The following is an 18940-nucleotide window of genomic DNA, read 5'->3' as shown; positions in this document are numbered from 1 at the left end:
TCACTATCTACAGTGACGCCTCTAAGGAAGGTCTAGGATACGTACTCATGCAGGAAGAAAGAGTGATCGCTTATGCATCAAGGCAGTTGAAATCGCATGAGCAGAACTACCCTACTCATGATCTGGAGCTGATAGCGGTTGTCTTTGCCTTAAAGATTTGGAGGCACTACCTCTATGGTGCTAAATGTGAAATCTTCACAGACCATCAGAGCCTCAAGTACTTGTTCACCCAAAAGGAGTTGAATATGAGGCAAAGACAATGGATAAAAATTCTGAAGGACTATGACTTGACCATGAGCTACCATCCGGGTAAAGCAAGCAAAGTGGCTGATGCGCTAAGTCGGAAGAGGCCCAAGAAAAGTTACTTTAGCTTCCCTCTCAGCCCAGCCATGTCTGCAGGAGACCATCAAGTTAAACCAGGATCGAGACCCGGTACTGACCAAACTTAAGGAGCACGTAAGAGAAGGGAAGTCTGAGGATCATCAGATTGGTGGCAAGGGAATTTTATGGATGAAAGGAAGACTGTGTGTGCCCGACAGTGATAACCTTCGCCAAGAGACTAATGGCAGAGGCCCGCAAGTCAAAATTCTCAGTCTATCCAGGCAGTACGAAAATGTACAGAGACCTGAAGAATAGTTTCTTGTGGAATGGCATGAAAAGAGATGTAGCTAAATTCGTCTCCAGATGTCAGGTATGCCAGCAGGTCAAAGCAGAACACCAGCGACCTGGAGAATTACTGCAACCTCTGGAAATTCTAGAATGGAAGTGAGAGCATATTTCCATGGACTTTGTGGTAGGATTGCCGAAGTCTAGGCAAAGTCACGATGGTATATGGGTGATCGTAGACAGACTCACAAAGACTGCACACTTCTTACCCGTCCATATGAATTACAACCTTGACAAGTTGGCTTCATTGTACATGGACAACATTGTGAGACTGCATGGAGTTCCGGTGAGTATCTTATCTGATAGAGATCCGAGGTTCGTCTCGCGCTTTTGGAAGAGCTTTCAAGAGGCCATGGGAACGAAAGTGACCCTAAGTACGGCCTATCATCCGCAAGCCGATGGGCAAACTGAGAGAACCACACAAACCTTAGAAGATATGATGCGAGCATGCGCTCTTGAATTCAGTAGCAACTAGAGCACTCATTTACCCTTAATTGAGTTTGCTTACAACAACAGCTATCACAGCAGCATTGGAATGGATCCATACGAAGCTCTTTATGGAAGAAAATTTTGATCACCACTTTATTGGGATGAAGTGGGAGAGAAAGCCGTTGTGGGACCCGAGCTAGTATAGATGACCGTGGACAAGGTTAAAATTGTCCGGGAAAAACTCAAGGCAGCTCAAGACCGACAGAAAAGTTGGGCAGATCTTAAAAGAAGGCCGGTAGAGTTCAACGTGGGCAATAAGGCTTATGTGAAAGTCTCGCCTATGAGAGAAGTTGTCCGACTCAGTAAAGCCGGGAAACTGAACCTTCGATATGTTGGACCCTTTGAAATATTGGAGAAAGTGGGTACGCTATCATGCAGACTGGCATTGCCACCAAGCATGTCAAGAATCCACAACGTATTCCATGTATCCAAACTAAGGAGATACATTCCGGACCCAAGTCACTGTGTTGGAAGTAGAACCACTCTTGGCCGAAGGAAACTTGGGAGAAGAACTGAAATACGAAGAAGTCCTCATCAGAATTGTGGACACCAAGGAACAAGTTCTTAGACGACGTACCAGTCCTTATGTCAAAGTACAATGGTCCAACCACATAGAGAGAGAAGCGACTTGGGAAGTGGAAGAGAAAATGCGAAAGGATTATCCCTACCTATTTGGAGACCAAGCCAACTAAAGTTTCGAGGACGAAACTTCTCATAAGGAAGGAGGGATGTGAGGACCGAATATTTTTCTTCTTAATCAACCTTGTAATGAAATATTTTCAAGGAAATATTAGGATTTTATTACTATATTTTTGGGTACATATATTTTGAGGAGATATATGGGAATACTTTGGAAATACAATATCAAGTCATTAAATTATGCATATCATGCATATTTTCGAATTTGGGGAATATAGTGCAAGATTGGAAGGTAATATATTAGACCTAGTAAGACTAAGGCATAAATATTGCATATTTTCAAAAATCTCTACTAGGATAGATGCCTAGATATCTTGATGCATGGATGCATGGGAACCTACAATAAAATTTGGAGGCAAATCCTTACACCTAGCCACCATATTTTCGAATTAATGAAGGGTATTCGGATCAAGAAATAAATCTCTTAACTTAGGTAGCTGAATTTTCGAGAATGGCAAGGATATTTGAAGTCAAATATTGTGAGATTTGAGGCAATTTTTGGCATGATTTAGCCACCTAAGTTTGTACTAACATTTTCTTTATATACCGAGGTTCACAAATATTTTCTTCAGCGATTTCGCCTTTCTTCTCTGGTAGTAGCTAAACTCTATCAATTTTTTTGCAGTTTCTGTTTTTTTTACTTTGTACCAACATTTTTTCGTATTAATTTCGTAGATTTTCTCGTCGGTGTGATCTTCCAGCCTTACGTGGATCTGCATATCTTCGCGCACGTCAGGTTTTTGAAGCGTTTTCTTTACAGAAAATTTAACATTTTGGGTTTGCAGTTTACACAATATGTCTAGACATCACGATGATTCCCCGCCTCCTCCACCGCCTGATGACAGGATTGAGCTCACCATCAGGGTTGTGATGTAAGAAATTTTTTTTTAAACTTAAAGTAATTTTTTGAAAATATTTCGTTCTAATTATTGAATACTTTTAGAAAAAAGATTACAATGACATGTTTTCCTGATTTTTTTATGACATTTGTACCAAACACTTGTATTATTATTCGTAGATTAGTAATATGATTACATTTCTCAAATTTTTTTGTTAATTTTTTTCAATTATAGTGGACAAAATATATTTTTATATCACTACATATTTAAGGAAATTTTTTTAAAAAAGAAAGCGACGGTTTTCGACTACCGACGTCAATAGCGACGGTTGTGCACAAACCGTCGCTCTTGGCGACAGTTTAACTCAAAACTGTCGCTAATGGCGATGGTTTTTGCAAAAACCGTCGCTATAACTCTATATATACCGAGGTTCGCGAAAATTTTCTTCAGCGATTTTCGCTTTTCTTCTCTGGTAGTAGCGAAACTCTATCAATTTTTTCAAAGTTTTGGTTTTTTATACTTTGTACTAATATTTTTTCGTATTAATTTCGTAGATTTGCTCGTCAGTGTGATCTTCCAACGTTACGGTGGATCTGCATATCTTCACGCACGTCAGGTTTTTAAAGAGTTTTCTTTACAGAAAATTTAATACTTAATTTTAATTTTTGTGTAGTATTTTATTTATGAACTTTTGCGTAGTATTTTGATTAATTATAATTTTTTCTTTATAGGTTGATTAAAAACCGTCGCTTCATTAAGCTACGGTTTTTTCAAAAAACGTCGCTTAATATAGCGACGGTTAAGTTAAACCGTCACTTAATATTAGTGATAGTTTGTATATAACCGTCGCTTAAATTAGGCGACGGTTTGTATGTAAATCGTCGCTCAAGTAAGCGACGGTATTCTTCAACAAATAGCGACGGTTATTGTGAAACCGTCGCTATAGAAGGCGACGCGACCTCCGGTTACGGACCTCCAAACCGTCGCTACCCCTTTTTTGTAGTGGACATGTACCTCCCCAGACTCATGGACTTAACAATCCAACTCATTAACACCCAAATATGTGCATTCTGTACTGCCACAAGTATAAAAAAATATAACTATACCTTTGACTAACCATTATAACTTTTGATATGATAATAAGTGCTTGATGTTAACAATTTGTTAACGTGATTTAGAAAGAATATAGTTTCGATTCATTGTTTTCATCAATTAACTTTTGGTCATATATATTATGCATTCTGCTAAATTAAAGGAAAATAAATAATGTATGACATAATATCATTATTAAAAGAGAGGATTAAGGTGTGAAAAATAAAATAATTAATACTTTATTTATTTAACATTTAAGTTAATTAGGAACAAAGTAACGCATCTGAACATCTGAACATTGAAAGAGAGGATTGAGGTGTGAAATTGATGTTATTGGTTTTTATTACATTTCGGAGTATGATAAACTTCAAATTGGTTTTATATGTTGTAACTGAGAACGAGATGAGATTTTATAATATGATAGAATGATATAATCCATGGTTCTACAACTTGCATTGACAAAAGATATTAGATACATGTTGATAGTAATAGTCTAATAGATCAAAAGTTCGAGGATCTTACAATTCGTTAATACGATTACAATTGTTAAATAACACAAGAAAACTTAGTTATTGTATTTTGTTAATTAGAATAATATAGATCGACATATTATTTTGATAAATTATGGAATCTCATCGAAAGCATGACATAAGAATTAAGATTCAATCATTAGAAGAGATTCAGAGGTAGGTGAACTGAGATCTTAACAATTGTTTATTTAATTATTTTAATTTATATTATTTATATTGTGCTTGGTATTTTTTTATTTTAGATTTAATTTGGATGATTAATTAATCCATTTTTTGTTTTAATTAACTAAAGAATTGTTCTTAAGATAAATTTGTCTAATAAATATATGTTGGAACAATACTCGTATTTTACTATAAATTAAATCATGCACTTGCGAATAATTCGAACTAAAAAAATTAATTTTTTCGGGGAATTTGTAATGCAAAAAAAGTTCAATCAATCCTTGATCTGGTAAACAACTAACTCAAGTTTCAACTCTTGTGTGTACTCCACTATATTAAATCAATAGTTCATTCTTTTCAACCACGATGTATCCTTGTCATCGCTTTCATTCCCAAAGAACTTTGGGGGACAGATATCTTGGAATTGAGCAATCACTATATCCATTTCTCTCATTCTTTGAGTCAACTATTGAACCTCTTGAGCAATATCAACATCTTTTGCTACATGCCTTTCTGGACTGGCTGGTGGATCATGTTCACTTCTACCTCTTGAAAATTTGAGTTGTCTTTCCTCTAGGACTGTCACGTCTACCTCTGCCAATACATAAATTACTCCTACATTATGCGCTTCAGAATCTTGCATAAATTCTCTCTCTTTCCGCCTCTTCCTCAGGTGTCATTCTTCTGCTAGGCACAATGATTTAATTCACATGCACAATAATAAATAACCATTGAAAAGTTCAAGGATATATAAAACTTAGCCTACTAGGAAATTATAAACCAAGTGTCAACTTACTTAACTACCAGCCATAAATCAACTAAGTCAAATAAATTTAGCAAATAAATCAAATAAGAGCAAGTAGTCAATCAAACACCCAATCATTTTATTTTGTCTAGAATTGAGTGTCTTAAACTCTAATTCGACCATGTTTAGTGTAAACAACAAAAACGAGTAAAATTTTCCATTTGGTCTTACAAAAATTTCGACATGATCTACCCATAAATAGGACAGACCGAAAAAACAAACAACACAACAACTTGTTTATACTCTAAAATAGAGTCCAATAAATCAAAATAACGCCAATCACATGAAGACCCGGTCAGGATCGATCATAACAAATAAAATCGATCAATCAAGTATATCAAAATAAAATACATGGGGCATCTTTCAGGAAAATTATTCAATATGCAGTATAAATATTTAGGGACTCCAAACTCAACACGAATCAACTCACTGGGTTCTACTTGCAGACGCTCCGCCAACTGCATCAAGACCATGTGTATAACCTGCTATGAAATCACAGGACAACCCACAAAAGTTCTGAGAGATAACGTCAAACCTAAGTACGAAGATCTAATAAATTAAAACATATATAAATGACATGTAGATAACCAATGCAATGAAATGCATGTAGGGTACCAAAGAATCTTGAGTATCAATCTGATCCAATGAATCAATGGCAAACAATAGTATCCACATGTGTCGGGGGTGTGACGTGTCATGTAATCCCTCGGCCTTGAACATCTTCATCAGAGGGTGTCACTCTGTTGAACTACTCGGCCCTTCCGCTAGTTATCATAATTAATGTGATGCTAACACACCCTGAGCTCTTATGTGTAAATATCTCATCCAATGATAAAATAAAATCACGTAAACAACGGAGTTATGACTTAATATTAACTGGTGCTCAACCATGCATATAATTAACAGATTATTTAAATTTATCTAAAAATATTGTTTATTTTAATAAATGAGGAATAATCATAAAATGCATTTCAATATCACAAAGAGCACACGATCACATAATTTACATAAAAGTAATAAATACACATCAACTAAATTACATGTCGTTGTAGATGTCGTAACCGAAACAGTCAAATTGTACCTTCTTCGTCAATTTTAATGACCCCATTAATTTATGAAGTTTTTTATGCTTCCTGGTTATCAAAGCCTGTGAGAAATAATTTATTTCTATCAAATAATTACTCATTTTCAATATAATTACTTTTGAAACTCAACTCTTAGCCATATACAAGTTTACCATTTTCATATTGTACCTAGGCTTAGTTTATTGATCATAGCACATCACATACTTAATAAAAGATGTACTTACCATAAATAGCTGCATCCCTAACTCAATTTCTCATATTACATCAGAAGACATCAATGTGAGATTCGATTATCTTAACAGGCTCGTACACATGAAAACAAAAACCATGCGGAGCAGGTTCTGAGACATATTTCAGGTTCGGTACATAATAGCATAAAATTCGTATCTAATGTTGGGATCTCGGTTTTCTCGTGCCCAAACACAGCGAAAGTTTTAAAAATTTTAGATCTTGACATTCAAGATGTATTTGGATACTCGTATGATTTTATAATTAAACATTCATAGGGCATTAAAATATATCCCTTCACGTGTTTCAGCTTGATTTATAGGTGATTGTAGCGCAAAAGAAGAAAATGGGCCTAAGTTGCGAGGAGCTCGCTCTAAGGCATGTATTTTTTCCCGCCCCAGCGCACCCGAGGCAAATAAAAAGAATAATGTTGAGCATCTTGTGCTAGGGTGGGTGATTTATGCCACCCCAACGCACTCGGCATGCAAGAAAGAATGAAATTTTGAGCAAGTCGTGCTAGGGCGTGTGATTTTTCCCGCCCCATCGCGGCCCGATAAGGAAACATGATTTGGCGAGATTCATTTATGAAATCTCAGACTCTAGGCTATATCCCATCCCTAATGCGCAAAATTTGGGATGGTTCATTTGATTTTGGAGATTAACATCATATTTACATAGAGGAGGAGCAGCCACCAAGTGGAGAGCGAAAGGAGCTGCACAAAACTCAACATCAATTTCTCTTTTTCTCTTTTATTTTATTTAGGATTTAGAGGACTGAAGGAAAATATAATTTTCATATTAAATTGATTTCCCTAATATTATCTTTTTCTTGTTGATTTGATTGAGTATAATATTTAATTATGATTTTGCCTTTCTAGATAATTATTTTAAGATTTTATTGTGATATAATATCTTCCTTAACTTTAATTTCCTATTGATAAGATTATGTGGAATATTGGGTTTGTCTTTTCTAGATATTATATTTATGATAATGATTTAATGAGAAATGATATCAATGTTTAAAAGGAGTTTATTTCTAATTAAACTCTCACTCTCCTTGTGAAATAGGTTTTCTTGAAGAATAAAAGTCTACATCTATAAATAAGAGATCAAGGACATTGTTGAAGCTCACTCTCTCACTCTCTCCTCTCTCTCTCTTGTGCACAAGCCTTCTCGATTATTGATACACGCACTTTGGAAAGAGCTCTTGGATTGAGGATTCACGCAAACTTTTAAGAGATAGCTTTTTCGATTTATATGGTTTTCAATCTTCGCTTGGAGGTTTTCATGAATGCATAACTGATGCACTTTTGCACGTCGAGATTTCAGAGACAAATAATTCTACAAAGACGTTGCTGTTTTGAAGAGTGCTGGACGTGTTGCCTTGAATGTTGGAAACATCTATAGACAACATCCGTGACAAAGTTGGCTGGAGATCGGGTTTTGTTGTTTCAAGTTTTTGGCTCACGTTTTTGCTTTCTTGAATAAGTTTTATTCTGAGTATTTGATTTTAGAAAGCGGTTATTTTCTCAACGTGTTGAGGAAATTGAGTTTTGTGAAAATCACTAGTGATAGGTTTTGTAAACGGTTTGGTTTTCTAGTGATTGATTTTCGCCATAAGGCACCTTACAAGTATTTATACTTGTGCAAATTTAATCTCGTCCATCTATTTATTTAAAGTGAATTTATGTTACAAACTTTAATATTCCGCTGCATGTTGTCTTAAATATTGTAGCATCTGATACAACACTTAATTCTGATTGAACACAAATTTACTATTTTACATCCTATTCTGATATTTTTATTACTTGTGGTATCTGTCGAACAATATAAGTTCTTACAAGTGGTATGAGAGCCTACTCTTGATATACTAAGTGCTGATTCTGGTTTTGTTTTGTTTGACAGAAATATTTAAATTGACGCTTTACTTATAACTACTAGTACTTCGACCACCTATTTTGAATGGATCTAACTAAAGTCTATGGAAGGTGAAGATTAGAATATATATTGAATCCATAGATGAACGAGCCTGGCAGCGTGTTGTCAGCGGTTGGAGTCCACCAAAAGGGATAGACGAAGATGGTGATATCCTGATAAAGCCTGAAAATGAGTGGACTATTGATGAAGTGCAGAATTCGAATTACAACTCAAAGGCCTTGAATGCATCACTTCAGTCGATATGAATATGTTCAGTTTGATCACAAACTGTATTTCTGCTAAGAATGCATGTGATACTCTCCAAAGACATTGTGAAGGTTCTGAGAGCGTGTGAAGAACAAGACTGAGGATGCTTACTTCCAAGTTTGAGATGATGAGGATGGAAGAATCTGAGAACATACTGGATTATGATCGTCGCCTACGGGAAATTGCTAATGAGGCGTTCAGCCTTGGAGACCCCATCTCCAATGAACGATTAGTAAGTAAGGTTCTCCGTTCTTTGCCCGAAATATTCAACATAAAAATTTGTGCAATAGATGAGGCTAAGGACACGACTCAGATGGCTTTGGAAGATCTTATCAGTTCACTTCGCACCTTCGAGATGAACGTGGATATGCAGAAGAAGGACAAAGGTAGAACGATTGCCTTCCAAGTATCAAATGATTCTTACAATGATCTCCTTCAAATATCTCAAGAGGTTAATGAGTCGGATATCTGTGAGGATTCCATTGACTATATCACAAAGAAATTTGGGGATTACTTGAAAATAATCAGAGATAAGAAGAATGATGCACAACCGTCGAAATTTCCTAGTCTTCCAGCACCCGAGAGACCGCAAAGGTTTCCTGCCAAGCAACAATCTCAACCAAGTAATGAAGGCAGAGAACAATTTAACTCAAGGAAGTATGATTCAATGCAGTGTAGAGAGTGCAAGGGGTTTGGACACTATGCAAATGAATGTGCCAACAGATTGCGAAAGAACAAAGGCTACAATGCATCTCTAAGCGATGAAAAATATGATGAGGAGGAGAAATCCAATGATGAAGACAATCACACCTCCTTGACTGCATTATTGATAAAAAATCGCAGGCTGCAGGAGAATCCTTTAGGTGTTTCCCTAGGTGTTGCCACACCTGACCGCAACATCTGCAAAAAATCAGTGTGATTGAAATCCACAACTTCTGGAAATTCGAGTGGAGATGATGAATCAGAAGCTGATGATGAAGAGATGACTCTTGAGAGTGTTCATAAACTTTATGAAGGATTGTTTGAGGATTGGACCAAAAGAAACAAGCTTAACTCCACTCTTGTAAAGGAAAACACTGATCTAAGAGCCATAGTTGTCAAACTTGAAGTAATTCTGAGAAAAAGGACTTAGAACTTGGAAAGACCAAAGAAGAACTTCAAAAGGCAACTGAAATCTTGTCCAAGTTTAATTCGAGCACATCAAAGCTCGAATCCATACTTTCGATGGGAAGAGATGACAAGAAGGGTCTAGGGTTCAAAGACAGTGTGCATGAAACTGGTGAATCTTCAAAATCCACTGTCTTTGTGAAAGGAAAAACTGAAACATTCACACCGCCACAACCTACACCTTCAACCAAAAGCTTTACTCCGAAAAGACAACCCACTGCACCTGTTCCTAAGAAGAGAAAACGAAGGTATGTATGTCATTACTGCTTTAAACCTGGACATATCAGGCCATATTGTTTTAAACTCAAGGACGACCGCATGAACCAAAAGTCAAGCCGAATGTTGCCTCAAATGTTGCACAACACTTTCTGCAACACCTTCATAAATCGACCTACAGTAAGACAGGTTTGGGTACCAAAGGTAAAAATTCAATGTGATGTTGTGTATACTTCACTAAAAAGCCACACTGCAGGTTACTGGTACTTTGATAGTGGAAGCTCACGTCATATGACAGGGTCACGAAAATATCTCATCGATTATGTTGAACAAAAATGTGGTAGAGTAACCTATGGAGGGGGAGCTAAAGGAAAAATTGTTGGAAAGAGAACTTTGAATGTCGAAGGACTACCAAAGCTCCACAATGTACTCCATGTTTAAGGACTAAATTCGAATTTGATTAGCATAAGCCAATTGTGTGATGATAATTGGCATGTCAAGTTTAATAAGCACACCTGTGAAGTTTTCGATGAAACTAATTTATGCATTATGACATGGACAAGGTCTTCAGACAATTGCTACCAAATAGGTGAGGAACTTTCATGCAATCATGCACAAATCAGTGAACTCGACCTTTGGCTTCAAAAACTCGGTCATGTAAACTTCAAAACCTTGAAAAAATTGTGTAAGTACGATGCAGTACGAGGTATGCCTAATCTCTCATCTGGTATACCATATGTGTGCGGATATTGTTAAAAAGGAAAACAGACTCGCGTGTCACATCCAGTGTTGCCAACATCTTAGACAACACGCTGTCTGGAGTTACTTCACATGGACCTTATGGGTCCTATGGAAGTTGAAATTTTCGGAGATAAAAAAATATTCTTTTGTGTGTGTGGATGACTTTTCACGATTTTCTTGGATAAGTTTTATTAGGGAGACCTTAGTTGTGTACTTTGATAATTCTAGTACAATTGAAATTTCAAAAAATCCAGTACAACACTCTTGAACTAAAAACATTGACATTAGACATCACTTCATTCGAGATTTAGTAGAAAAAGGATTGATTCAGATGGAATTTGTTGATACAAATAACCAATTGGCTGACATATTCACAAAAGCATTAGACTTTGAGAGATTCTCCAACCTTAGGAAATCTCTCAGCATGTGTTCTGCCTGATCATTCATAGATGTTGTCTCAGATGTTACAACATCTTGGATAACACCTAATATGCATGTGCATTTTTAGGCATTAGACATTTTGCATTTTCATGCATACTGTGATATGATGTGTTGGAATGATGTTGCGTAATCTTCTGTTACACTTATAATTCCTTATTCGATCTTGTATAACACATTTGGACATGAAAAATACTCTAATTGACTCACTAAGTAGTGAAGGATAATCATGTACATCATGAGTTTGTCCCATGTGAAATGTGATTTGAGTAGATTGAAAATATTTATAAACATGCTTTGTATCAGAAGAAAAGATTGGAAAAAAGCTACCTAAAAGAGTCTAATGAAGACTGTACTTTTAGTGTGGGAGCTACCTCTTCTGAATTTAAACACAGAAATCAAAATAGAAGAAATTGGAAAAAACTACCTAGAGCAGTCCAAAAGAAGATCGTTCTTCTAGTGTGGGAGCTACCACTTCTATGATCAAGAGTTTCTAAGTCACCAAGTGTGGAGAAAAATCAAAATTCTTTTTGGAAATTGTGCGTGTTGTCAGAGGATGTTGCCAACATTTGTGAACATATCTCATATTTGTTTTCATGTTTCTATTTCTGTTACATTCTGTTATTAGGCATAAATAGGTCATGCATAAACATAACATTGTGAATATTGTTGGTCAAGAGGGTATGCGTATTTCAACATAGAAAATTCGATGAAAATCCGGATTTTGCTAGCAATCCAATATTTGTGATTTTTGATGGTTCAGTGGTGTTAAAATCGATGTAGGTTTCAATTCTGGAAATTATTTTGAAATGATTTTGGACGCAATTATCTCAGTAATTTTGGTAAGTGATTACGGGTCAAAGCTGATATGGTCTCCTACGAGAACTTAGTTTCTGACTATCGTCTGGCTATGGAGGTAGATGTCCATTCTGGACAAAAAAGGGGAGAAGACGTGACTCAAACTCAAGGGAGTGTGAATTGAAAGGATCAAATGATACCATCTATCTGATACCTTTGCTTGATTTCGTTTTTAATGTTCTGCTTTGTTAAGGTTTTGCTTCCCTGATGTGTTTCTGTTTTAATGAACTGCTAATGATTTTTTGCAGGTGTTGTCTCAGGTGTTGCCAACACAACGAAAAACACCCGTACTAACTTGATTTTATTCAGGGGGAGAAAAATTCTCATATTAAGGGGGAGTTAACTGGAGTTCAACTGACAAATTGAGTTTGATTTGATTTTGTCCAGAAAAGTAAAAAAGGGGAGATTGAAGGGAAATATAATTTCCATATTAAATTGATTTCCCTAATATTATCTTTTCCTTGTTGATTTGATCGAGTATAATATTTAATTATGGTTTTGCCTTTCTAGATAATTATGTTAAGATTTTATTGTGATATAATATCTTCCTTAAATTTAATTTCCTATTAATAAGATTATGTGGAATATTGGGTTTACCTTTTCTATATATTATATTTATGATAATGATTTAATAATATATGGTATCAATGTTTAAAAGGAGTTTATTTCTAATTAAACTCTCACTTTCCTTGTAAAATAGGTTTCCTTGAAGAATAAAAGTCTACATCTATAAATAAAGATCAAGGACATTGTTGAAGCTCTCTCTCTCTTGTGCACAAGCCTTCTCGATTATTGATACACGCACTTTGGAAAGAGCTCTTGGATTGAGGATTCACACAAACTTTTAAGAGAGAGCTTTTTCGATTTATATGGTTTTCACTCTTCGCTTGAAGGTTTTCATGAATGCATAACTGATGCACTTTTGCACGTCGAGATTTCAGAGACAAATAATTCTACAAAGACGTTGCTGTTTTGAAGAGTGCTGGACGTGTTGCCTTGAATGTTGGAAACATCTACAGACAACATCCGTGACGAAGTTGGCTGGAGATCGGGTTTTGTTGTTTCAAATTTTTGGCTCACGTTTTTGCTTTCTTGAATAAGTTTTATTCTGAGTATTTGATTTTATAAAGCGTTTATTTTCTCAACGTGTTGAGGAATTGAGTTTTTAGAAAATCACTAATGATAGGTTTTGTAAACGGTTTGGTTTTCTAGTGATTGATTTTTTTCATAAGGCATTGCACAAGTATTTATATTTGTGCAAATTTAATCTCGTCAATCTATTTATTTAATGTGAATTTATGTTACAAACTTTAATATTACCCTGCATGTTGTCTTAGATGTTGTAACATATGACACAACACTTAATTCTGATTGAACACAAATTTACTATTTTACATCCTATTATGATATTTTTATTATTTGTGGTATCTGTCGAACAATATAAGTTCTTACAAGGACCATACCCCAAAAATTATATTTTGATTTCTTTTTTAAAATTTAATTTTTCTTTGAAGTGTAGTTAATTATGTTATTGGTTTTTATTGCCTCTTTGGAGTATGATAAATTTCAAAGTGGTTTTATATGTTGTAACTGAGAAAGAGATGAGATTTTACAATATGATAGAGTGACAAAATCCATGGTTCTACAACTTACATTAACAATGAGATTGGATACATGTTGATAGTAATAGTCCAATTGATCGAAAGTTTGAGGATCTCACAATTTGTTAATGTGATTACAATTGTTAAATAACACAAGGACACTTAGTTATTGTATTTTGTTAATTAGGTTAATATAGATCGACGGATTATTTTGATAAATTAGGGAATTTCATCGAAAGCATGGCATAAGAATTGAAATTCAATCATTAGAAGAGATTCAGAGGTAGGTGAACTGAGATCGTAACAATTGTTTATTTAATTATTTTAATTTATATTATTTATATTATTCTTGGTATTTTTTATATCAGATTTAATTTGGTTGATTAATTAATCCATTGATTGTTTTAATTAACTAAGGAATTGTGCTTAAGATAAATTTGTCTAATAAATCTATGTTGGAACAATACTCGTATTTTCTACACTATATTATAACTTAATTCGTGCACTTGCGAATATTTCGAACTTAAAAGATTAATTTTATCGGGGAATTTACAGTGCAAGAAAAGTTCAATCAATCATTGATCTTGTAAACAACTAACTCAAGTTTCAACTCTGGTGTGTACTCCACCATATTAAATAAATAGTTAATTATTTTCAACCACAATGTATCCTTGTCACCACTTTCATTTCCAAAGAACTTTGGGGGACGTGTATCTTGGAATTGAGCAATCTTTATGTCCATTTCTCTCATTCTTTGAGTCAACTATTGAACCTCTTGAGCAACATACACATATTTTGCTACATGCTTTTCTAGACTGGTTGGTGGATCTTGTTCATTTCTACCTCTCTGTTCAAAATTTGAGTTGTCTTTCCTCTATGACAGCCACGTCTACCTCTGCCAATACCATCAATTACTCCTACATTATGTGCTTCAGAATCTTGCATAAATTCTTTCTCCTTTCCGCCTCTTCCTCAGGTGTCATTATTTTGCTAGGCACAATGATTTAATTCACATGCACAATAATAAATAACCATTGACAAGTTCAAGGATATATAATACTTAGCCTACCAGGAAATTATAAACCAAGTGTCAACGTACTTAACTACCAGCCATAAATCAACTAAGTCAAATAAATTTAGCAAATAAATCAAATAAGAGCAAGTAGTCAATCAAATACCCAATCATTTTATTTGTGTCTAGAATCGAGTGTTTTAAACTCTAATTCGACCATGTTTAATGTAAACAACAAAAATGAGTACAATTTTTCCATTTGGTCTTACAAAAATTTCGGCATGATCCACCCGTAAATAGGACAGACCGAAGAAACAAACAACACAACAACCTGTTTATGCTCAAAAATAGAGTCCAATACATCAAAACAACGCCAATCACATGAAGACCCGGCCAAGATTGATCACAACAAATAAAATCCATCAATCAAGTATATCAAAACAAAATACATGGGGCATCTTTCAGGAAAATTGTTCAATATGCAGTATAAATATTTAGGACTCCAAACTCAACACGAATCAACTCACTGGGTTATACTTGCAGACGCTCCGCCAATTGCATCAGGACCATCTGTATAACCTGCTATGGAATCACAGGGCAACCCACAGTTGGCCTGAGAGACAAGGTCAAACCTAACTACGAAGATCTAATACATTAAAACATATATAAATGACATGTAGATAACCAATTCAATGAAATGCATATAGGGTACCAAAGAATCTCGGGTATCAATCTGATCCAACGAATCAATGACAAACAATAATGTCCATATGTGTCGGGGGTGTGACGTGTCATGTAATCCCTCGGCCTTGAACATCTACATCGGGGGTGTCACTCCGCTGAACTACTCGGCCCTTCCGCTAGTCATCATAATTCATGTGATGCTAATACACCCTGAGCTCTTATGTGTAAATATCTCATCCAATGATAAAATAAAATCACGTAAACAACAGATTCATGACTTAATATTAACCCGTGCTCAGCCATGCATATAATTAACATAATATTTCAATATATCTAAAAATATTGTTTTATCTTAATAAATGAGCAATAATAATAAAATGCATTTCAATATCACAAAGAGCACATTATCTCATAATTTACATAAAATTAGTCAATACACATCAGATAAATTACATGTCGTTGTAGACGCCGTAATCGAAACGGTCAATTCACACCTTCTTCGTCAGTTTTAATTACCACAATAATTTATGAAGCTTTTTATGCTTCCTGGTTATCCAAACCTGTGAGAAATAATTTATTTCTATCAAATAATTACTCATTTTCAAAATAATTACTTTTGAAACTCAACTCTTAGCCATATACAAGCTTTTTTTCTGCCTTGTTTATCGCGCCCAAATCGCGAGCCTTCCTCTCTCTGGGTACTTACCTGGCCAGGCATATCCCTGATTTACCCTCCCTCTTCACACACCAGGGCGTGGGGCAGCTCTGTGTGTGGCCGTTAGGTGTGCGGATCACACAAAAATGTACTTACCATAAATAGCTGCAATCTTAACTCGATTTCTCATGTTACATCAGAAGACATCAAAGTGAGATTCGATTATCTTAACAAGCTCATACACATGAAAACAAAAACCATGCGGAGCAGGTTCTGAGACATATTTCAGCTTCGGTACATAATAGCATAAAATTCGTATCTAACTCATTTTTTACTCAAATCAAGTTCCGCTGATTGGAAATAAAACATAACTTGATTGGGACCAGATTCAAATTCTCTTCGTTTATTCACAAAATTTAATTGAACACACTGACTTCATTCTACTTGCGAACAAAATTCTAGTAAATATTCCTAACTCTTTCGATTCTCGATCAAGTTAAACTATTTTGGTGTCATTTCGAAGATAAAAACACATCTGTATAACTTTTATGGAACAATAAACTCGAGATTCTAACATAAAATATTTTTAGGATTCAATTTCAAAGAGACGAGTAAAAATGTTAACTTAAACTGAAATTTCCGAACTTACCTCATGGTCGCCAAATTCTTAAATCTACATCCAACAATACAATATATATCAACCATTGAACCGAAAATTGAATTTTATAAAAGCATAAACTTGAACCCCTAGACTTGGGGATACCTTCAATCAAACTCCTTGGAACTTAAATATAGCTGGAATCGAGCTCTACTCACTTAGAGGAACAAGAAAATGGCAAAAGGAAAGATTGAAGAAGAAGCTTCAGATCACGCACAAGAGCACCACCAGCGGAAGAGGTTGACTTCTTTACGTACTGAAAGTTAGACTACCTGGCTAGCTACAGGGAAGACGGGGCGGTGGTTTCCCCGTCTAATTATTTCAACTCTCGTGTGTTATTCAATTCTCATATGTATTTTAATATGGTCTATAATATCGATATTTGCTAATACATATTTTTAACATATTTTAATTTCGCACTTTAAAATAATTATTTTAGTTTTTGCCAAATAATGATTAATAAAAATTGGTTTCTCACACTTTTGAATTTCAATTAAATTAAATAAAATTTAATATAGAATTTGTGTTTAAGAAATACACAAAACTGATTTCTTTAAGTCAAAATCCAGTAATCACTTGTTTTTAGTGATTGCAAGCACTCCTTAACTTTGAGATTTTAATTAAAAGTTGAATAGAAACAGAAATGAAAACAAAATCCAAAGTTAAGAATTAACCAACTTTTTTAAGTGAAAAGCGAATAATCAATCTTTTAGTGATATTGCAAACACATCTAAGTGTAATGGCAAATTGGAAATCGTAAAACAGCCAAAAGTTATTTTAAAGAAGAAGAAGATTAAAATAAAACTGTAGTATTTATTTTTCTTATGAATAACATTGATGTGTTGAAATGAAACTCATGAACTAAATCTTTTGCGCCATTGAGGAATTTGAGACTATTCAAAACTCGTAATTATATTTCAAATTAAATAAAATATTTATTTTTATGTAAATAGATAAATAATTAAATTTTTAAAAATAAATTAAAGAATAAGTTATCACATGGCACATGACTATGTCAAAAAGATCAGACCCAAAAATTGAAAAATAATTTACTAAAATAAAAGGAAATAAGTTTTTACTATCTTTTGGTTTATTTACTGCGTGTGAGTTCACTAGTGGCTGCACCAATATTTTTCAAAAAATTATCCATATTAAACTATAAGAACCAATGATCCCTAAAACAAAATATATATATATATATATATATATATATATATATAAATGATTTAAAATTCCAGTCCGCATAAACTGATAAAAAATTCTGGATATTACTAAAGGACGACGAAATGAACTATGATTACTATGACCTAAAATCGATCAACTAGACGAAATTTATAATGATCAACTCGAACTTCTGCAACTATTTTTCCTCGTCTTCTGAGTCGAATTTCTCCGAAAGTGAGTAGCATTGTGCGACAAGAAGTTGCTACACGGCAAATGCATGTATCATGATTATCTGATATATCAGTAAAGCTTTGCTCTAATGCTCGAAGGTGTTCTGAATAGATAAGTCTTTGTAGTTTGAGCTTAAGGATGGATGTTACTCTGTTTGAGAGAATATTCACAGTGTTTTTAATGCACGTCGTTATTTTTTTCAAGTGCAACACTATTAATAGCGCAGCACATATAGGTGCACGTCGTGAAAAGTAGTATTCGCAGCGTGCTTTTAATGCACGTTGTTGATGACGTGCTGCGGAAAATCATTTTTTTTGTAGTGTCTTATTTTTATTTGGGAAATCTCCTTTTTATATACCGGCCAGTTTCTTCAAACAGTTATATTTGATCTTGTCGAAAGTCCATATTATATATATATATATATATATATATATATATATAGAGAGAGAATAATTAAGTGAATATCTTACTTATAACAGAATAATTAAGTAGGGATAAGTTTGCAAAAACACATATTAAATGTAAATATTTATATATAAGTGAATATCTTATTTATAACGGAATAATTAAGTCGGGATAAGTTTGCAAAAACACATATTAAATGTAAAAAAAGAAGTTTAATTATAAATTTTTGGGTTGTAAATATATATATGTACATTATTAATGATTAACAAGCCAAGTCTGATGCATCCCAATTAAGAAACAATATTCTGACTTGAGACACCCCTATACAAAG

The 18940-nt window shown here is 34.4% G+C and overlaps 1 protein-coding gene and 2 long non-coding RNA genes across 3 annotated transcripts; 2 read left to right on the top strand and 1 right to left on the bottom strand.

Moving 5' to 3' along the window:
• The first annotated feature begins 245 nt into the window (after nucleotides 1-245).
• Nucleotides 246-769, top strand: LOC142526007 (uncharacterized). Its single transcript, XM_075630281.1, has 2 exons — nucleotides 246-432; nucleotides 540-769. Exons 1-2 carry the CDS (start codon nucleotides 246-248, stop codon nucleotides 767-769), a joined length of 417 nt encoding a protein of 138 aa, XP_075486396.1.
• Nucleotides 770-2438: 1669 nt separating this feature from the next.
• On the top strand, nucleotides 2439-3451 carry LOC142527963 (uncharacterized). The gene is made up of 2 exons (XR_012815568.1): nucleotides 2439-2590; nucleotides 3310-3451. It is a non-coding gene; the product is annotated as an uncharacterized LOC142527963 (long non-coding RNA).
• A 7161-nt stretch (nucleotides 3452-10612) lies between these two features.
• Nucleotides 10613-17134, bottom strand: LOC142527792 (uncharacterized). The gene is made up of 3 exons (XR_012815527.1): nucleotides 16915-17134; nucleotides 16801-16824; nucleotides 10613-15706 (listed from the first exon to the last, which is right to left on the bottom strand). It is a non-coding gene; the product is annotated as an uncharacterized LOC142527792 (long non-coding RNA).
• Nucleotides 17135-18940: the final 1806 nt, after the last annotated feature.

This window comes from Primulina tabacum, chromosome 15 (assembly GCF_025594145.1).
Source record: "Primulina tabacum isolate GXHZ01 chromosome 15, ASM2559414v2, whole genome shotgun sequence".
In the NCBI taxonomy this organism is placed as follows: Eukaryota; Viridiplantae; Streptophyta; class Magnoliopsida; order Lamiales; family Gesneriaceae; genus Primulina; species Primulina tabacum.
The sequence above is the reverse complement of the archived record's forward strand: the minus strand, read 5'-3'. Positions and strand labels throughout refer to the sequence as shown.